At 36.0% G+C, this 17,330-nt stretch overlaps 1 protein-coding gene across 1 annotated transcript in view; it reads left to right on the forward strand.

Moving 5' to 3' along the window:
* LOC127878009 (protocadherin Fat 4-like) overlaps positions 1–3,021 on the forward strand; it is a 59,337-nt gene extending 56,316 nt beyond the window's left edge. The window contains exons 26-29 of the mRNA XM_052424373.1: positions 28–107; positions 761–952; positions 1,398–1,545; positions 2,124–3,021. Coding sequence (XP_052280333.1) covers positions 28–107; positions 761–952; positions 1,398–1,545; positions 2,124–2,224 — 521 coding nt within the window. The 3' untranslated portion in view covers positions 2,225–3,021. The remainder of the gene's footprint in view (positions 1–27; positions 108–760; positions 953–1,397; positions 1,546–2,123) is intronic.
* Positions 3,022–17,330: the final 14,309 nt, after the last annotated feature.

The following is a 17,330-nucleotide window of genomic DNA, read 5'->3' on the forward strand; positions in this document are numbered from 1 at the left end:
ATAAAGCTGATTATTATTGTGTTTCAGCTCAGAATAACCGCAGTGTGTTCTCCTATGACAAGAGTCACCCTCCACCAGCTGTCGTGTCTCTACCAACCCCAGCCTCTGTATGGGTTTTTTTTTTATTGACCGCATAGCTGGCAAAATATCACACATTGACTTTTATGAATTAATACATTGAATATTTTTATGTACCAAAGTCTAAACTGGGGGACATATTGTTTTTGCCCTGTCTGTTTGTTGGTTTGTTTGTTGGATTGTTTGCGTCAAACTTTAACATTGGCCATAACTTTTGCAGTATTTTTTTTTATACCACATTTATATAGCGCCTTTTTCATACTCGAGATTTGTGTTCAAAGGCGCTTTACAGTTTTTCCCCAATATACAGATATTGAAGATAGCAACTTAATATTTGGCATGCATGTGTATCTCATGGAGCTGCACATTTTAGTTGTGAAAGGTCAAGGTCATCCTTCAAGGTCAAAGGTCATATATATGGGGGGGGGGGTTAGTGTTTCACAAACTGTGCTATAAGACACTTTCTAACCTTGTTTATTATGACATGTAACTGTTTTTATTATACTGGTATCTGTAAATAAAATGTACCTTCCCTCAATACCTGTAAACTGGAAATAACATACAAGTTATACATTGCAAATCAATGTGTGAGATGTAAATGGTCACATAATAGATTTAATGATATAGATGTTACTTGTAACAAGATACTTCTAGATTGTTCATTTCATTTCAATTCTTAAAGACAAAAAGAGTTCCGCAACAAATACAGAATAGGTCTGAAGCAGAGAGACCAATGAAAGACATAAATCTGCAAAAGGAAATCAATGGTGGCCCGATGCTAGTCAAACAGCCGGAGAAGCTACGAGCTGACATCCCTGACCAGATGGAACCCTTTGAGGCACCCCCTCCCCGCAGACTTCCCCCAATCTACCAGGTCACAATATACTAAATATTTTGTTTATATAATTCAATATAAAAGCAACAATTTTAAGCACAAACAAATGCAAATGTTTGCACAAAAAGACCCACATAACCGTACCTTTGCGTGAAGGGCTTTATAAGCTGAATCAATTTAAGCAATAAAGAAAGATATGTAGTGTACAAAGCAAGAAAGAACTCAACACAATTCAAAATAAACTTTTTGCACCTTTTTTTGTTATTTTTCCAGTGGATTTAAACCTGTTTCAATACAATGTTTACCTATAGTTTCTAACGTTATTATATTTAAGTGATCTAGAAGTGAACACCTATAAAAATCTCCAAAAGAAAAAAACGAGAACAACTTTTTTAAGTGTCAAGTATGCCTTCTATTAAAGTATGTTGATTTATTTAGAAAGCATAGATCGCATTTTTTTTGTAATGTAACCTTATAATACCAGGCCCCACTGCCCCGCGTCCCACTACCTGACGAGTCCCCCCAGCCTTCCCCCCGTGGATCCGACAGCCGTGATGTCATGGAAACGCCAACGGATACCAGGAACTACATGGTTATCAACAGGGAGTTTGATGGTCGAGCTATAGATCCCGGTTGGTGCACATCATGTGTTTTCTGTTTTGAATGATTTAGGATAATTTGGTAAAGAATTTATGTTTGGATGGAGGTATTGCACTGAAATTTTATGTTAACCCTTTGCCTTCTGGGAAATTTGTCGTCTGCTAAAATGTCGTCTGCTGAATTTCTAAAATTAGCATTTCTTAAAAAAAATTCAAAGAATACTATCAGAATAGCAAACAGTTTGGATACTGATGAGACGCCACATTCTGTGATCATCTGGATCCAAACTTTTTAGAAAGGCCTTCAAAATTCAGTTCCAGCACTGAAAGAGTTAATTTGCTTGTATGCAAACCTAGCTTTGGAGTTCATTAGAGCCTATTTGGATAAGGTTATGGTCATACTAACCTTAGAAAAAGGTTTCTGCTTAATAAATTGAATTTGGATGGAGATATTGTAATGATATTGGAATATTAAAGAGTTAAGGCGGAATGTGCCGTCCCTGATAAGCCTGTGGGGACTGCACAGGCTTATCTGGGACGGCACTATACACACATGCATTAAATTCCGTTTACCAAGAACAAGGTTCCAGTATTACATGATTTAATTGCAGTCTCAGGAAGGCTGTATGAGTACAACACACGGACAAACGAACGTCGCTGGGTGCACACGCCCGAAGGTCATGATGTCAAGCTGACCCGAGATGAAGATTAGCGTGCAGTTGTTCATGTTGGACATTTTGTATTAATCATGTTTCATGAGAGTTTAGCACAAATTTTCAGAAATTATGGTGTGAGATAGATAAATCCTGAGGGGTTTTCACTGGTGTTATTTTTTGTACTTTTTGTAATGTTTGTAAAAAATTTACAACAACAAATACTTTTTAAAAGTTGGGCGCTTTGCCAAATATTTAAGTATGTCCCACTAAAATCACACAAAAAATGGACAATTGTGTTAGACAAATGTTTTGTTTTGTTAAGATGTTTTTAATCCACACAAGTTTTTTCACACTTAAATAAGGATATTCAGTAACATAATTATTCCAAATCTCTCTTCATAATTGCTTTCTTTACATGTAAAATTAAATTTTGCAACTATGATAGAATGTAGCAATATTATCAAATACAGGTTGTAGAATACTAAAAAAGTTAAGGATCTGCACCAAAAATTATTATCAGTCCACCTCCGGTTAGTGAAAACTAATTAATTTTACCAGTACTTAAAAAAGATTGTTATTTATGATAATGCCATGGAAAATTCGACTTCCCATTTATTAATAATTGCAAGAAATATAAAAGTTTGCTTATTTGTTTTGAACTGACCTGTGTATTTGTGTCATGGAAAATCAAGTAGATCTTTTGTTTAAATGTACCATTTTGCACTTCTTTTGTTTGCCATTACACTTTCATGTATGACATTCATTGATCCAATATTATTTTCCTAACTTATTTGTGGAAATATCAGTGACTCATAAATGCCCATGTATGTCATGAATAAAACGGAAAATAGTATTTTTTTTTCTTAAAATTAATATTTATAATTTATATCATAAACTAATGCACACTTTGACTTGCCTTTTGTCAAAGCAATGCTATCAAAATGAGCTTTTTGTAAGTATTATGTGCAAATTATGATGTCATTTTGAAAGTGCTCTGTATAGTCAATAATAAAAATACTTGTCTAGAAAACAGTGAATTTGTGTACATCAAAAATTCTTTACAAAATAAGGTTTTATTTGATTGGCTGCGTCTATCTAGTACTTGTAACAACACCAATCATGAATCTATGGTAAGTTCCGGTATCCGGAGAAGTGCCCCCCCGGAGAACTGCCCCCCGGAGAACTGCCCCCTTATTTTAAAGGTGGCGGAGAGGTGCCCCCCCATCAAATCGGTAGGGGCGGAGAACTGCCCCCCTGTCAGAATTTAGTAGGCGGATATCTGCCCCCCCCCCCCCCCCCCATCAAATCTGTAGGGGCGGAGAACTGCCCCCCGGTGTCATATTAGTTATTAGTTACGTAGTGAAAACAATACTTACGGGTAATTTTACGTTATCGCCGTACACATTTTATCCGGTAACAATTTAATTTCAGTACAAGTATATTACCATTTATTGAACTGAATAACACAAATTGTCTAGAGGCATGTGATAATACTGTTTAAGGCCCTTGGTACGCATCTGCACCACTCACTATACATGAATGCCTTGTAAAAGTCGTGTTTTAATAAGAGCGCGAAACATAGTCGAGATCCACACAGGAAACGCGTGCGTGTTAATACTGGCAATGTGTTGCAACTAAATATAGACGTGCAACTCGGTACTTATGGAGGAAAAGTTACATAGGAATTAATTTACATTATAAAGATAGTATTGACCCATGGAAAAAACGTTAATTGACATATAAAAAAGTAAATTAATAGGCATGGCAAAGGCAATAATTTAGCTGACTTGAAGAAAATAGTGAAGTGAAGTTGAATTTATAAGCAATTTATTTATGTTGTTTAGTTAATTCATGTTTTCTAGCACCTTATCCGTCGGTAGCATCGCCAGACCGTCAAGTCGTCCGCAGTTTGCATTTTGAGCAGATCATGTCGACATGCCAAACAAACAAAATCGGTAACAGTTGCTTTAATTAGCAGCTAATAAGGCAGGCAGAGAACTTGTTACCGTTAACGATAAGTACCGCGATCTTTCAATCTTTTAATTGGTAGACCGGACCGACCTTAATTGTTAAGAACTTGTTAGCTTTGAATAAAGCCGCATACGGGTTTATTATATTGAACCGTCCAAATCCGTAATTGGCGAAAACAAACAAATAAATTATTGTTTTCAGCTGGCATAAGGATGGGTTAAATTGCATGCTAATTGTTTGTTTTTGTTACGGGGAAAATATCAAATAATTCAGCCGCGAAAACTTTTTATTAGCAAAAAGTTATTTGTTTTTCTTTGTTCACATTGACGAAAATCACGTGATTATCAAGTTGGCGACGTGACGACGTCCATGCCGAGGCAGGTATTTTATGCCGTTTTATAACTTTTATTACTTGTACAACTTTATATTACTTTTGAAATTTCACTCAATTTCCATACATAATAGCAAGAAAGTTACTGGCGTTATTGTCATTATAATACTCGCTTTATATATCACCGCTATTTCTTTAATTAGGGGGCACTTCTCCGGGTCATCAATTCTGACAGGGGGGCAGTTCTCCGCCCCTTATTAATCAGCAGGGGGGCAGTTCTCCGCCCTATACAAAAACAGTGAGGGGGCAGTTCTCCGCCCAGTGAAAAATCTTTGGGGGGGCAGTTCTCCGGGGGGGCACTTCTCCTAGAGCCGTAAGTTCCACTAGCCTTTATTAAGTCACTTAAATAATGATTGGTGCATAGTTCAATGGTGGTTGTATTAACTCTTGTAAGGAGATAGGTTGACTTTTATAGTATATTTTTCATAGCAAACACAATTGGAGCCTCTGGGTTATTTCATGAATAATGAATTTAGAATAAAAATTGATCAAGTATGGCTGCACAAATAGTAATCTTCAAACCTGGCCATTTTATACTGACCATTCTTTAAAGCATCACAGAATAAAAGTGCTGAAGGCACTGAAGTTGTTCGCTATTGCATAATTTAAGGCGCAATTCATTTTTCAAAATGAATCGCAAGTTTTAAATGAACACATGCCATTCACATTTATATTATCATCCTTTTTATTTCATAGAGATAACTTAGACAAAATAAAAACAACATGGCCTTTTTTGGACGTTCTGAAAGCATAGAAAGTATGATGAAAATGGCAGTGAAAACTGAACATTAAGACAATTTGCATTCACCATCATATTAAATGAATATTGCTGGAACATCAAATACCTATCTCACTGAGAATATAATTTCATGATGAAAATTCACTTTACAAAACTTTTGATTGTTGACACCATATACAAATTCAAAATATACAAGAAAATCATTGATGAAAATAAATAAATAATTAATCTGCGAGCAATACTTATTACGTACGAATTAGGTAGTCATCAAGACAGCCCTGTTGACCTGTACATTGTTGTTTATGCATTACTTGTAACCCTAGCTGTTCACACGGTGTCAACAACTCTTACCTAAACTTAGGTATAGAGCACTCATGCGCTTTTTCGGCGTAGCTGTTTTACTCAGCTTTTCATCTTAATGACTTTTACGTAACGCCAGCAGACACGCATGAATATTTTCGAATATTTCATAGGCTGATTCGAGATAAAGCCTCTTAACTTTGGCTACATCACTGTGTCTGTGCTAAGCGCAAAGGATATAGCTCTGTCCAGTGTAAGGAATTCCGGACTACTCTGAATGTTCAAACGACAAAATTGTGGCCCAGCTACAATAACGCGTTAAAATCTATTTCGCAGAATTTCCGTTTTGCTTTCAAGATGAAAAAACAATCATTACTAACATAGTATAGTGTCACGACAAAAAGAAAATTGTTTAATTATCCAACCACAATGTTTGCCGTACTCCTTCAGCACGTCTGGAAATAGTTCCTGAACGCCTGGATAGGCTGCCCTTATGTACAAGTTAGCTATTTTGAATTCAATTTTGTATCGAAAAGCATTGTGCTAAAATGTGCCATTTACAATTTGCAATGAGATTTTTAATGACCCTCGTCATGCAAAAGTGGGTCTTATTCCATATGCGCCCATCATATATATATAGCCCACTCAGCCTGCTCATCTGTCAGTCTGGTCAGGAGATACATAATGAGACCATAACATATTGAGTGATTTTATAGCGAACAGCATAGCCTCTGACCAGACTACTCAAATGTTGAGTTTAAGAAAGGCAGGTCGAAACGCATAAGACCCATTTTCGCATGACGCGTCTATGAAAGTGTGATTTAAATGTATAGAAAGAAAACTGCATTTAAATCAAACATTAACATACAATATATTTTGATAGTGAATAAATATACTCATAATAAGGCATGTGAAGACACATGATGTGCACTCCCGTAGTATATTTTTTATCTTCTTACACTTATGTGTGGTTTGACACTTACAACACACATTTCATGCGGTGAATATGCAACCACGGAGCGTATATCTCATCTAGAGTCCGTGATGCAACTTATAAGTGAAAAAAAACACAATAGTTTAACTTTTGTTTTCATTTTATTTATTTATTTAGAAAAGTAAATTGCAAACTTTATTTCAAAGTCAGCGTTTACGCCGACTGCATTTTAAAATGATATTTCTTGTTCTATTTAGTCGTTTTCAGTTTTAGCGATTACAAAGCATTTTTGAGGTTTACTATAGTATACCTGTAGTAATTGGTGAACTCATGTCCAATGTTTTATAAATTGAGAACTGTGAATATAAACAAGCTTAGCCTTCTACTATTGCGTTGTTAGCACCTGTAAATACAAAAGATTGCCGCTATCTGTTGAGAACAAAAGAACGTTTCCCAGAAATCCCCGCTGTAGAAGCATGAACGAGGTTATGAAACAGATCATTCGTGTTATATTTAATTGTTTGTTATATTCGGTTTTATCGTTTATGAAGCATTTTTGTTGTCTATCGTATCCCTGATGTTATTGTTGAACTCATGTTCAACGTTTTATAAATTGAGAATATAAACAAGCGTAACCTTATATACAATTGCGTTGTTTTCCCGAATCTATTAATAGCCTCAGATTAACAAGCGTAACCTGATACTATTGCGTTGTTTTCACCCGTGCAATTGGACTTTCCGTTGTTTATCAGCAGCCGCATCTATTAATAGCCTCAGATTATAAATGGGCCGAGAAAAAATACTACGTCATGAAGACGCAGAAGAAAGTGGACTATTTTAATCATTCATAAACAATCTTGATCATTCATAAACAATCTCTTCCACGACATGTATAATACATTCATTGTTTATTGATTCTTTTCTATATAAACTCCGTTCGAAACTATTATATTTAACATGATATTCATATAATGTTTCCATTTGTGAATGAATATATTTGGAGAAATCAAACCTGTTGCATAAATTATACAACTCTTTCTCGCGCGGATGTGACAGGTAGTAGGCTCTCCGTGGATAAGCCGAACCGACTTGAAATTTTTAGTAACAACATTAGCTGGTCGCTACGCGACCAACTAAAAATGGTCTTATTAACTATAGAAAACAAATGGTGTTTTGATATGTCCAGATGGCATGAAATGTGAATGGCAGGGATCATATTTTTTTCGGTTTTGTCGGTCCTAGACCGATTGGGGTCATGAAAGACCGATTGAAAATCCCAAACAGTCGGTCCGATTCTGTGTGCTAAAATGCCCATGTCATGAAATCGATTGCACAGTGCACATGCTAACATACCCTAATTACTAGTATTTCGGTTATCTGTACCATTTACTGCAGACTCTAAACCGGTCAGGACCAGTTTATTGCGTGTCAGACGACTAGTATCAGAGTATGACCCCAAGCAGCGAAAATTCGCGCGTGTATTAGTCATGCATGAATAACCCCGTGTCAATATCAATCGATAATTTCACTGGCTTATACATAGTACACTAATCGGTCCCTAATGTGTACTCGTGACGATAAAATCGTTGACAGTTACTTCGGAGATGAAAACTTCAATGTTCATAATCCTCGTGGAAAGTGTGCATTTCATGCATGATACACAAAACTTTCATATAAACAAAGAAGAAAATCGGATATCCTGCAATAATTCATATTATTGTGGGCGGACCGAATACACTGAAAACATGCGCTGTAACTAAACAAAACATGCCGATACATTTTCCACCAGCGAACTGACTGGCAATAACTTAATGAAAGTTGCGGATCTGATTGACAGAACAGCCGAAAGTTATTTTATGGGCGGAACTTCACATAAAATAGTACACAAGAAAAATAATATACATTGTATAAATCTGAAGTAAAAATCGTGTTAGAATCAAAATAATTCGTGTACTTGATTGTTTGTTGTTGAATAACTCACGACCGGAAGTTTAGACGCGTGGTTTCAAATCACTCGTGCTTCGCACTCGTGATTTAATCCCTACGCATCTTAACTATCGGCCGTGTCAACTATTTGGTTTTGTTGTTGCCAGTATCCAACCTACGCACAGACATTTGTTAGGTTCAGTGCATGTATGTAAGCTATTATCGAGTCGACAACGATTTAAAACATCGGTATAGACTTACACAGATAATTAATTTTGACAACGATGAAAAAAGTCAGATACAACAGCACACGAAACAACAATAAAAGAGAAAAAAAAATCATAAAACCAATTGAGAAAACTCGTATGTTCCGTTTAAAAAAAATGCCTTAGGCAATTAAACTTGTACATTTATTATACCACCTTCATGAATGGCAAAATCAATGGTATATATGTTGACGTAATTTGTCCTGATTTCGGATATACATTTTCGGACAATTTCCCCATTTAATCCAGACCGATTGATGTTGCGGGAAAATATGATCCCTGGTGAATGGGGTATTGTCAATGTGTCTCAAAGGATACTCTACAAATTAGTTAAGACAAATGATTGTTTCATTTGAGAGCAAAAAATAACTTTGTTTAAATGGCTCCTGCTAAACAGTTGTATTAGAAAAACATACCAGACACACTTGGCAAGCACAAGGAAAGTCAAGCATGCTGTCCCCCAACAGCTCTTGTTTAATGCTAAATACATGTAGTTTTCAGAAACTTTCAAGGCGATTGTTTGTTTATTTAATACTTCAATTTTCAAAAAAAGATTCTTTAATACACAGCACTAAAACTGATTTGACCATTTAAAATAATTTATAAGTGCATTTATTTAATGAAAACATGAAAGTTGAATACATCAACAAGAACTTACTGTTAAATGTGCAGCTATTCATGGAAAACATGAAAGTTGAGAACATCAACAAAATTATGTGGAAAACTGGGCTGAATTTGTGTGCCTAAAGTGTGGTCCCTGATTAGCCTGTGAAGTTTGCACAGGCATATCAGGGACGACACTTTCTGCTTTTATTGTATATTGTGTTTAGAAAAGGAAATCTCTTCTTAGCCTTAATCCAGTTAAGGTGAAAAGTGCTATCCCTGAATAGCCTGTACGGAATGCACAGATTAATCTGGGAGGACACCTTACAAACATGAATTAACTACGTTTTCACTGAGCAATTGTCGTATTTTTATGAATAGATGGACATTTAATTTAATCTTTGTAAGCATGAGGCAACTAAATTACCAAACCATATTTTTGCTCATCATGACTGCATGACGTTCTTTGACTTGTGACCAGGTTAAGATTTTCATATGATGTTTCTTATCAGTTTATTTGGCATTCATTGAAAAGGATGATTTGTTTCTAATAAATATTTGGAGCGAATTTATACGTGTTTAACATTGCCTTACAAGGCTATTACTAGTACATAAGTTCAATTTTAATAAAAGATGATACTCTGATTTCATGGGACAAAGTTTCAAAACAATATTTAAAGATGCTGGGTGGCATATTGGTATAATTACCTGATGGCAATTGTTTGTAGTTAAATAGACTGGCTTGATCAGATGTTAGAGAGCTTGACTCCAATTATGGCAGGTTAGATTCCTGGCCTGACTGCATGACTTGTTAAGAAAGGTCAGGGCATTATTTCTACAGCTTTTGATTCAAGTAAGCTTGATAGATATGTGCACTAAGGACTGGTACACCAGCTAACCTAAGAAAAGAGTGAGTTGCAATACTGACTGACGCAATTTGACTGACATATTGTTGAAAATAGCAAAGATCCCAACAAACAATCATTTCAACTGTATCTGAGTGCAACCTCACTATCTGAATGTGTTGTAAGACTAAATATTGTGTTTCTACACAAGTCCTTGTTATTTTGCCTTAATTTCTTGCCTGTCATCTACATTTTCAAGTTCGGTATGTGATTGATAGTGCCCTGAGTTAAAGGACAGTAGCTTGTGCTAAGCCGATGCAGGAATTAATCTCCCCAGGATAATGTCAAGGTCACAATCAGTACACGACCTAGTTTTATTTACCATTTTGGAAAGTTTTTCCTCAGTACCGGGTAATCTATGCATATCACCTAAAATAATCATGTCTGCATGAATAGTTTAAATATAATATCAAAATGCTGTAAATCACTGGCCCCACCTGTTTTATTGAGATGCATTAATAAACAAGCTGATGATGCTACCATTGTGGCAGTAAGGAGCGAAAGTTTTAAAAGACATGAAGTTATCTACAAGGTGAGGTTTTAAAAAATCAGGCAATGTAGTGTGATTCCTTGATTACCGGTAGTTAGTTTATCCACAAATGTACAAAAACATACAGTCTAAACCCAATAGTAAAGCGAGGACCTTTATAAGTTGTGACATGGTGGAGTATTTAAAAGCTAATTGATGTTGTTTGTTTGCTATGTAACTGCTCTAGCAGCTCTAAATCTATATCTTGATGAAATTGGTTCAGAATGTTAATTTTTAGCATAGGTGCAATGCACCTATGCTTAAGGTATAAGCTACATTTCGAAAACCCACATTGAACCGTTGACCATTATGAAGCCTTACCTGATCAAAAATCAGACGAAATATCTATTTAATATAGTATATGGTAATTCTTACAATAGCAAGGCAAAGTTTGAATCTGAGTGAGGTATGGCCTAAGAGTAGGTCACCAGGTCAAATGTTAAAAAACTTAGTAAACACTTTAGAAGCCACATTTATGATTTATAATCTTGATGAAACTTGGTCAAAACATTTATCTTCATTTTATCTAGGCCAAGTTCAAATAGACAAATGTCCAAAAACTAGCTCATGTGGTCAAATCTTTATGAAACCTTGTGACCATTCTAGCATCTTAATACCTTGACAATATCTAGGCCAAATTAGAATCTGGATCAAGTGAGTCTGAAAACAAGGTCAACATGTCAAATCTTAGAGAAATAATATTAGCTCTACTGTCATAATGTTTTTCTTGACAATGATTACCAATTTTGAATCTGGGTCAAGCGGGGTCAAACATTAGGTCACCAGGTCATGTTTTTTGACAATGGGTCTGCCTTAAACTCAGGTGAGTGCTTCAGTAACATTAGGGTTAAAAATAAGCTTGAAATGTGAAAATATTTGTATCTTATTGCTGCATGTGTGCCTAAAGTACAACACGTTGCATGTTTGAAGTTATAATGTATAGTCTAAGTTGGATGATCAACCATCAAACTGCAGACAATGCCCTTGATGTAATTAAAAATGTATTCTGAAAAACTCTTCTCACAAGATATTTGTGCAAGTATTATTATGCCCCCCTTCAAAGAAGAGGGGGTAGGTATATTGCTTTGCACATCTCGGTCCGTCTGTATGTCCGTCCGTCTGTCCACCAGATTATTTCCGGATGATAACTCAAGAATGCTTAGGCCTAGGATCATGAAACTTCATAGGTACATTGATCATGACTCGCAGATGACCCCTATTGATTTTGAGGTCACTAGGTCAAAGGTTAAGGTCACGGTCACCCAAAATAGTAAAATGGTTTCCGGATTATAACTCAAGAACGCTTATGCCTAGGATCATGAAACTTCATAGGTACATATATCATGACTGGCAAATAACCCCTATTGATTTTCAGGTCACTAGGTCAAAGGTCACGGCGACCCGAAATAGTTAAATGGTTTCCGGATGATAACTCAAGAACGCTTACGACTAGGATCATGAAACTTCATAGGTACATTGATCATGACTCGCAGATGACCCCTAGTGATTTTCAGGTCACTAGGTCAAAGGTCAAGGTCATGGTGACCCGAAATAGTAAAATGGTTTCCTGATGATAACTCAGAACGCTTATGCCTAGGATCATGAAACTTCATAGGTACATTGATCATGACTCGCAGATGACCCCTAGTGATTTTCAGGTCACTAGGTCCAAGGTCACGGTGACCCGAAATAGTAAAATGGTTTCTGGATGATAACTCAAGAACGCTTATGCCTAGGATCATGAAACTTCATAGAAACATTGATCATAACTTGCAGATGACCCCTATTTATTTTCAGTTCACTAGGTCAAAGGTCAAGGTGACTCAAATTAGAAAAATGGTTTCCAGATGATAACTCAAGAACGCTTACGCCTAGGATCATGAAACTTCATAGGTACATTGATCATGACTCGCAGATGACCCCTATTGACTTTCAGGTCACTAGGTCAAAGGTCAAGGTCATGGTGACTTGACACAGTAAAATGGTTTCCGGATGATAACTCAAGAAAGCTTAAGCATAGGATCATGAAACTTCATATGTACATTGATCATGACTCGCAGATGACCCCTATTGATTTTCAGGTCACTAGGTCAAAGGTCAAGGTCACAGTGCCAAAAAACGTATTCACACAATGGCTGCCACTACAACTGACAGCCCATATGGGGGGCATGCATGTTTTACAAACAGCCCTTGTATTAAAATGGTGTTTTATGTGGAGTTGATATGGCCGTTGTGCAATCAATTCTTACATTAATGCATCTCATAAAATAGTTTTCATGTAAATGTCACATCTATTTTATGACTTGAGTTATTTGTAAATGCTGTGTTGGGTTTCAATCAGCTTCAGGTAGCTCCACTTACATTTAACGGTGCATGAAAAAAGCAGTTATAAAGTAGGAAGTTGAATATTGTATTTCACTGTTTAAGCCTTTGCAAAAGATGATAGGTCTGTTGTTCAAGTAGACCACCTCAGTCATTTTTTGACAGCTCTCCCAAAATATTAACTTAGTTCAGGTTAATGTTTAATAATACATTGCAGATATGCACGGTAGTTACAGAAATAAAATTGTATTCGCACTTGAAATTTATTAACAAAAATTACCTAGTGAAATAAAATGGCTACAGCAGGAAATTCATCAGTGGATGAAGGATCTTGCCTAAGTGCAACACTTTACACGAGATCTGATTCTGGCGCATCACTTAACATGGGATCTGATTTAGGAGCATCGATTGATGAGGGATCAGACATGATATATGAAATTTGTTGTTCAGTGTGTGAGGAAAATGGATTGAACAAGAACGCTCTATTTTTCTGCCAGGAGTGTCATAAATGTTACTGCAACAAATGTGAGAATCTTCATAACCTGATGTATACCAGACATACTATTTTGGGAAGCCCGAGCATGGCACAGAGAGCCTTTGATGATCAATGCACGTATCACAAGGATGTGAAACTGACATTGATTTGTGAGGACCATGATCAGCTGATATGTTCTGTCTGTCATTTGATCAATCACCAGTAAGTTCACCATTTTAAGCCCAATTATTCAACAATAGTTTTGAGCTATACTAATCACACATTAATACGCATCAGCAAAAAGTATGTGATTACATGTAAATGTGTTATTTAAAGAGGCCTTTTCACGTTTTTGGTTAATAAACAAAATTAAAACGAAATATTTCAGATTTGAAAATTTTCATTGTAGTTATGATATTTGTGAGGAAACAGTTATACTGAACATATTTTGCCATGCTCTAAAATATCCATTATATGCATCTTTTGATGATTTAAAAACCTGAAGATTATAAAGCGTTGCTATGCGAAACGATTGAATAATTTGGGGAGTTCTATTGTTGGTGTTATATTTTGTGATACTACGAGGATTGCTTATATAAAGTATAAAATACATCACTCATTGTATGAGCATGGATGGCTGAGTGGTCTAAGCGATCGACTTTTACTCCAGGGGGCAGTTGTAAAAATTGAGCCCACGTGAGGGTTACTTTTTTCCATTTATTTTATTCTTTTTTTTTTAATGAAGCTTAATTTTATATCCAATGTTTACATTAATCAATTTAAAGCATTTAAGTATAAACTTCAATACATGCCAAAATCTGTGATAAGGTCGCTTGAAATGTGTGGAAAGAAAAGTGTGTCTAAATAAAATATTTAAGTACCATGTATTTTAATGAAATCATGATGAACAAACTAATGTGAAATACATAATATGCAATGTGAGGACAAATATATTTTGATCTGATGTAATATCATTTATATCTATGTAAACAAGTGCTCAGTAAATTGAATATCCCTGTACAATTAGATGTAAAGGATATTTCCTAAATGTATTATACTATGCAAATACCAGCATATAAAAGTGTATAAAAATAAAAGGATATCAACTATGATTGTTTTTCAACCTTGATTTTCATAATCATGAAGTACACGAAATACCTTTTTCAAAGGTATATCTAGTTAAGTCTATGGTTATTGACAAACTGTACAAGATTGGATAAAAAAAGGTTTCTGTTGTCAATCGTGTTCATTTTTGATTTTTTTTTCCTAAAGAAAGGACAATAGCCCTGGAATGTTTGGCCCCATGTTGCTTACATTTGACTTAAACTGTAATGTTATTGTATTTTATAAAACTGAGCAAGAATTGTACAGATTAGATGAAAAAAGACAGGCCTATTGCTATATGCATCCTTCTATCTGTAAATCCTGGGTGCGGGGGATTTTTTTTAGACAAGATGCAAAAGTCATTTTCTAAGCAGAAACTATTCCTCTGTATTTAATACAAGTTACCTTTACTAGTGACCTTGACCGATTGTGCTTCATATGCAAACTATAATAAAGTTTTGTACAATGTTTATATGCTTGCATCACAGTAGCAAAAGATCTTAAAAAGATCTTCAAAAACAACATGTTTCTGTATATAATAACAGTGACCTTTAAATTGATCACATCAATGCTATGTACAATCCCTGGACATAAGGAATATACCAGTATGATCAATTTTTATTCCAAATGCTCAATTTGTTTTCAAATTATTGAAACAATTCATAAATATCTACTATCAGTGATGACCTTAACTCCGCCATCTGCAATCTAAAATGAAGTTCTGATGGAACACATCTATATTGCATGACAATAGCTCAATTTGTTTATGAGTTACTGAGCATAATACGTTTTTCTGTTTTTGCAACCCTTTTGCAACTTTTTACAGGGTTTGCAACAAGGTAGAACTGATCCCTGACAAGTTGAAAAACATGCACCAGATAGGAGAACTTCGGAAAATGACAGAACAAATCCAAGCTCTGCTTATAAATCTACCCAAGACAAAGCAAGACTTGAAAGATCATTTAGACTGGATGCGAAAGATATATAAAGAAATACAATCACAAATCAGAATTTTACGCTCGACATTAAATGAAACTTTAAACAGCATGGAAAAGACAACGCTATGGGAACTTGATACATTTTTTGCAGCAGTTGAAAAACCACTCGAGGATGATATTAAGAATGTAGATGTTGCATATTCAGAGATGCAACATATGAAGGTTGATATCAAAAATATTGACAAAAATACTGAAACATATGCATTAATGTTGTTCAGAAAATGCAAAAAGAAAACATTTCAGTTAGAAACAGAAATGAGTTCTATCATTGACAGAAATAAACCCTGTATAGCATTTGATACTCATCCATCAATTCAACATATGATTACTTTGACCACTTTAGGAAAGTTAATGAATCCAAACAATCAAATGGTTCTATATGGAAAAACGTCACATAGATTGAGGTTCAAACATGAAGAGAAATGCTGTGTGTCCGGTATCTATCAAACGGCTTCTGGCGAAATCCTGCTTGCAGACCGTAAACACCTCAATATGAAATTGCTTGATAAAACGTTGAATGTCATAGCTGTGTTGGCCTTACCCGATGTGCCATGGTCCATGTGCAGCATCGACTCCAGTCTGGTGGCTGTAGCTGTGCATGTCAATAAAGTTCACTTTATCAGGGAAACCAAATGTCAGCTGGTACTGGATAGGATACTAAAGTTTGAGCATAAATGTCTAGGCATCGCCCACCAACAAGGCACCCTATAATTTTTTGTTCAAACCCACATTTATATCATTTGTCAACTTTGACTACTTAACACATTTAATGACTGTTCAAACTGTGATCACATCATTTTTACTATTGTTCGCTAGTCATTTCAAGGCCCTAATTGGCAGCAAATTGACAAACAAGTTGACGGCCTTTCTTTTGGTGTGTATATTGCGACTGCACAATTGATGCTGATATGAGCATGTTATCAGTTTGACACGACAAGCGTCTTATCAAACATAATAATCCCTTTTGATTTCGGTTGGCAATTATTTGTAATTGTTGTTGTAATTAGTAAGCAACTTGCGGGTAATTAATTAAAAAGCACAAAATCGATTGAAATAGTAAACTTGCAAATACTCGAATGCCAACTCTGCCATTGGAATACTGACGATTCAATCGAATATTCTATTTGATTATTCAAATCGTTTTGCCATCCCTAATTTAAAGCAAAACTTGAGCGGTACACCAAGAATAATGGCTGGTTGGAAGTGATAGGCTGACTGTCTGGGCTGGTGCCTCACAGGTTACAAAGGCGGTAGACTTTTAGGCATTGCTCACTGAATGGAGAGGGACGGTACCTTACGATGAGCTTATTCAGCGGCTGCAGGAGCGCTTTGGCGCCAGGGAGCTACCCGTCACTGTGGAGGGGTTCCATGTTGCCCATCAACAAGTAGGCGAGTCCCTAGACAATCGGTCAGATCGAGCGCTAACGCTGTCAACCACTGCGTTTTGTGATATGCCCTACACATACGCCGCTGAGCAGGCAGTGGCGAAGTTTTTTCAGGGTTTGCTTGACAAGGAGGTCGGCAAGCATGTAAGCCTGCAGATACCCACATCGATGGTGGATGCAATGCACTATAGGATGAAAATATATAGCCATGTTCAATCCGCTTGCGCAGCGGCTCCAATGGATCCCCAAAGAGGATGAGCAAGAAGAATCGAGGTGGGTTCACAAGGTGAATCTTCTTCTTCTTTGCGTTCGCG

This window comes from Dreissena polymorpha, chromosome 1, assembly GCF_020536995.1.
Source record: "Dreissena polymorpha isolate Duluth1 chromosome 1, UMN_Dpol_1.0, whole genome shotgun sequence".
Taxonomy (NCBI): Eukaryota; Metazoa; Mollusca; class Bivalvia; order Myida; family Dreissenidae; genus Dreissena; species Dreissena polymorpha.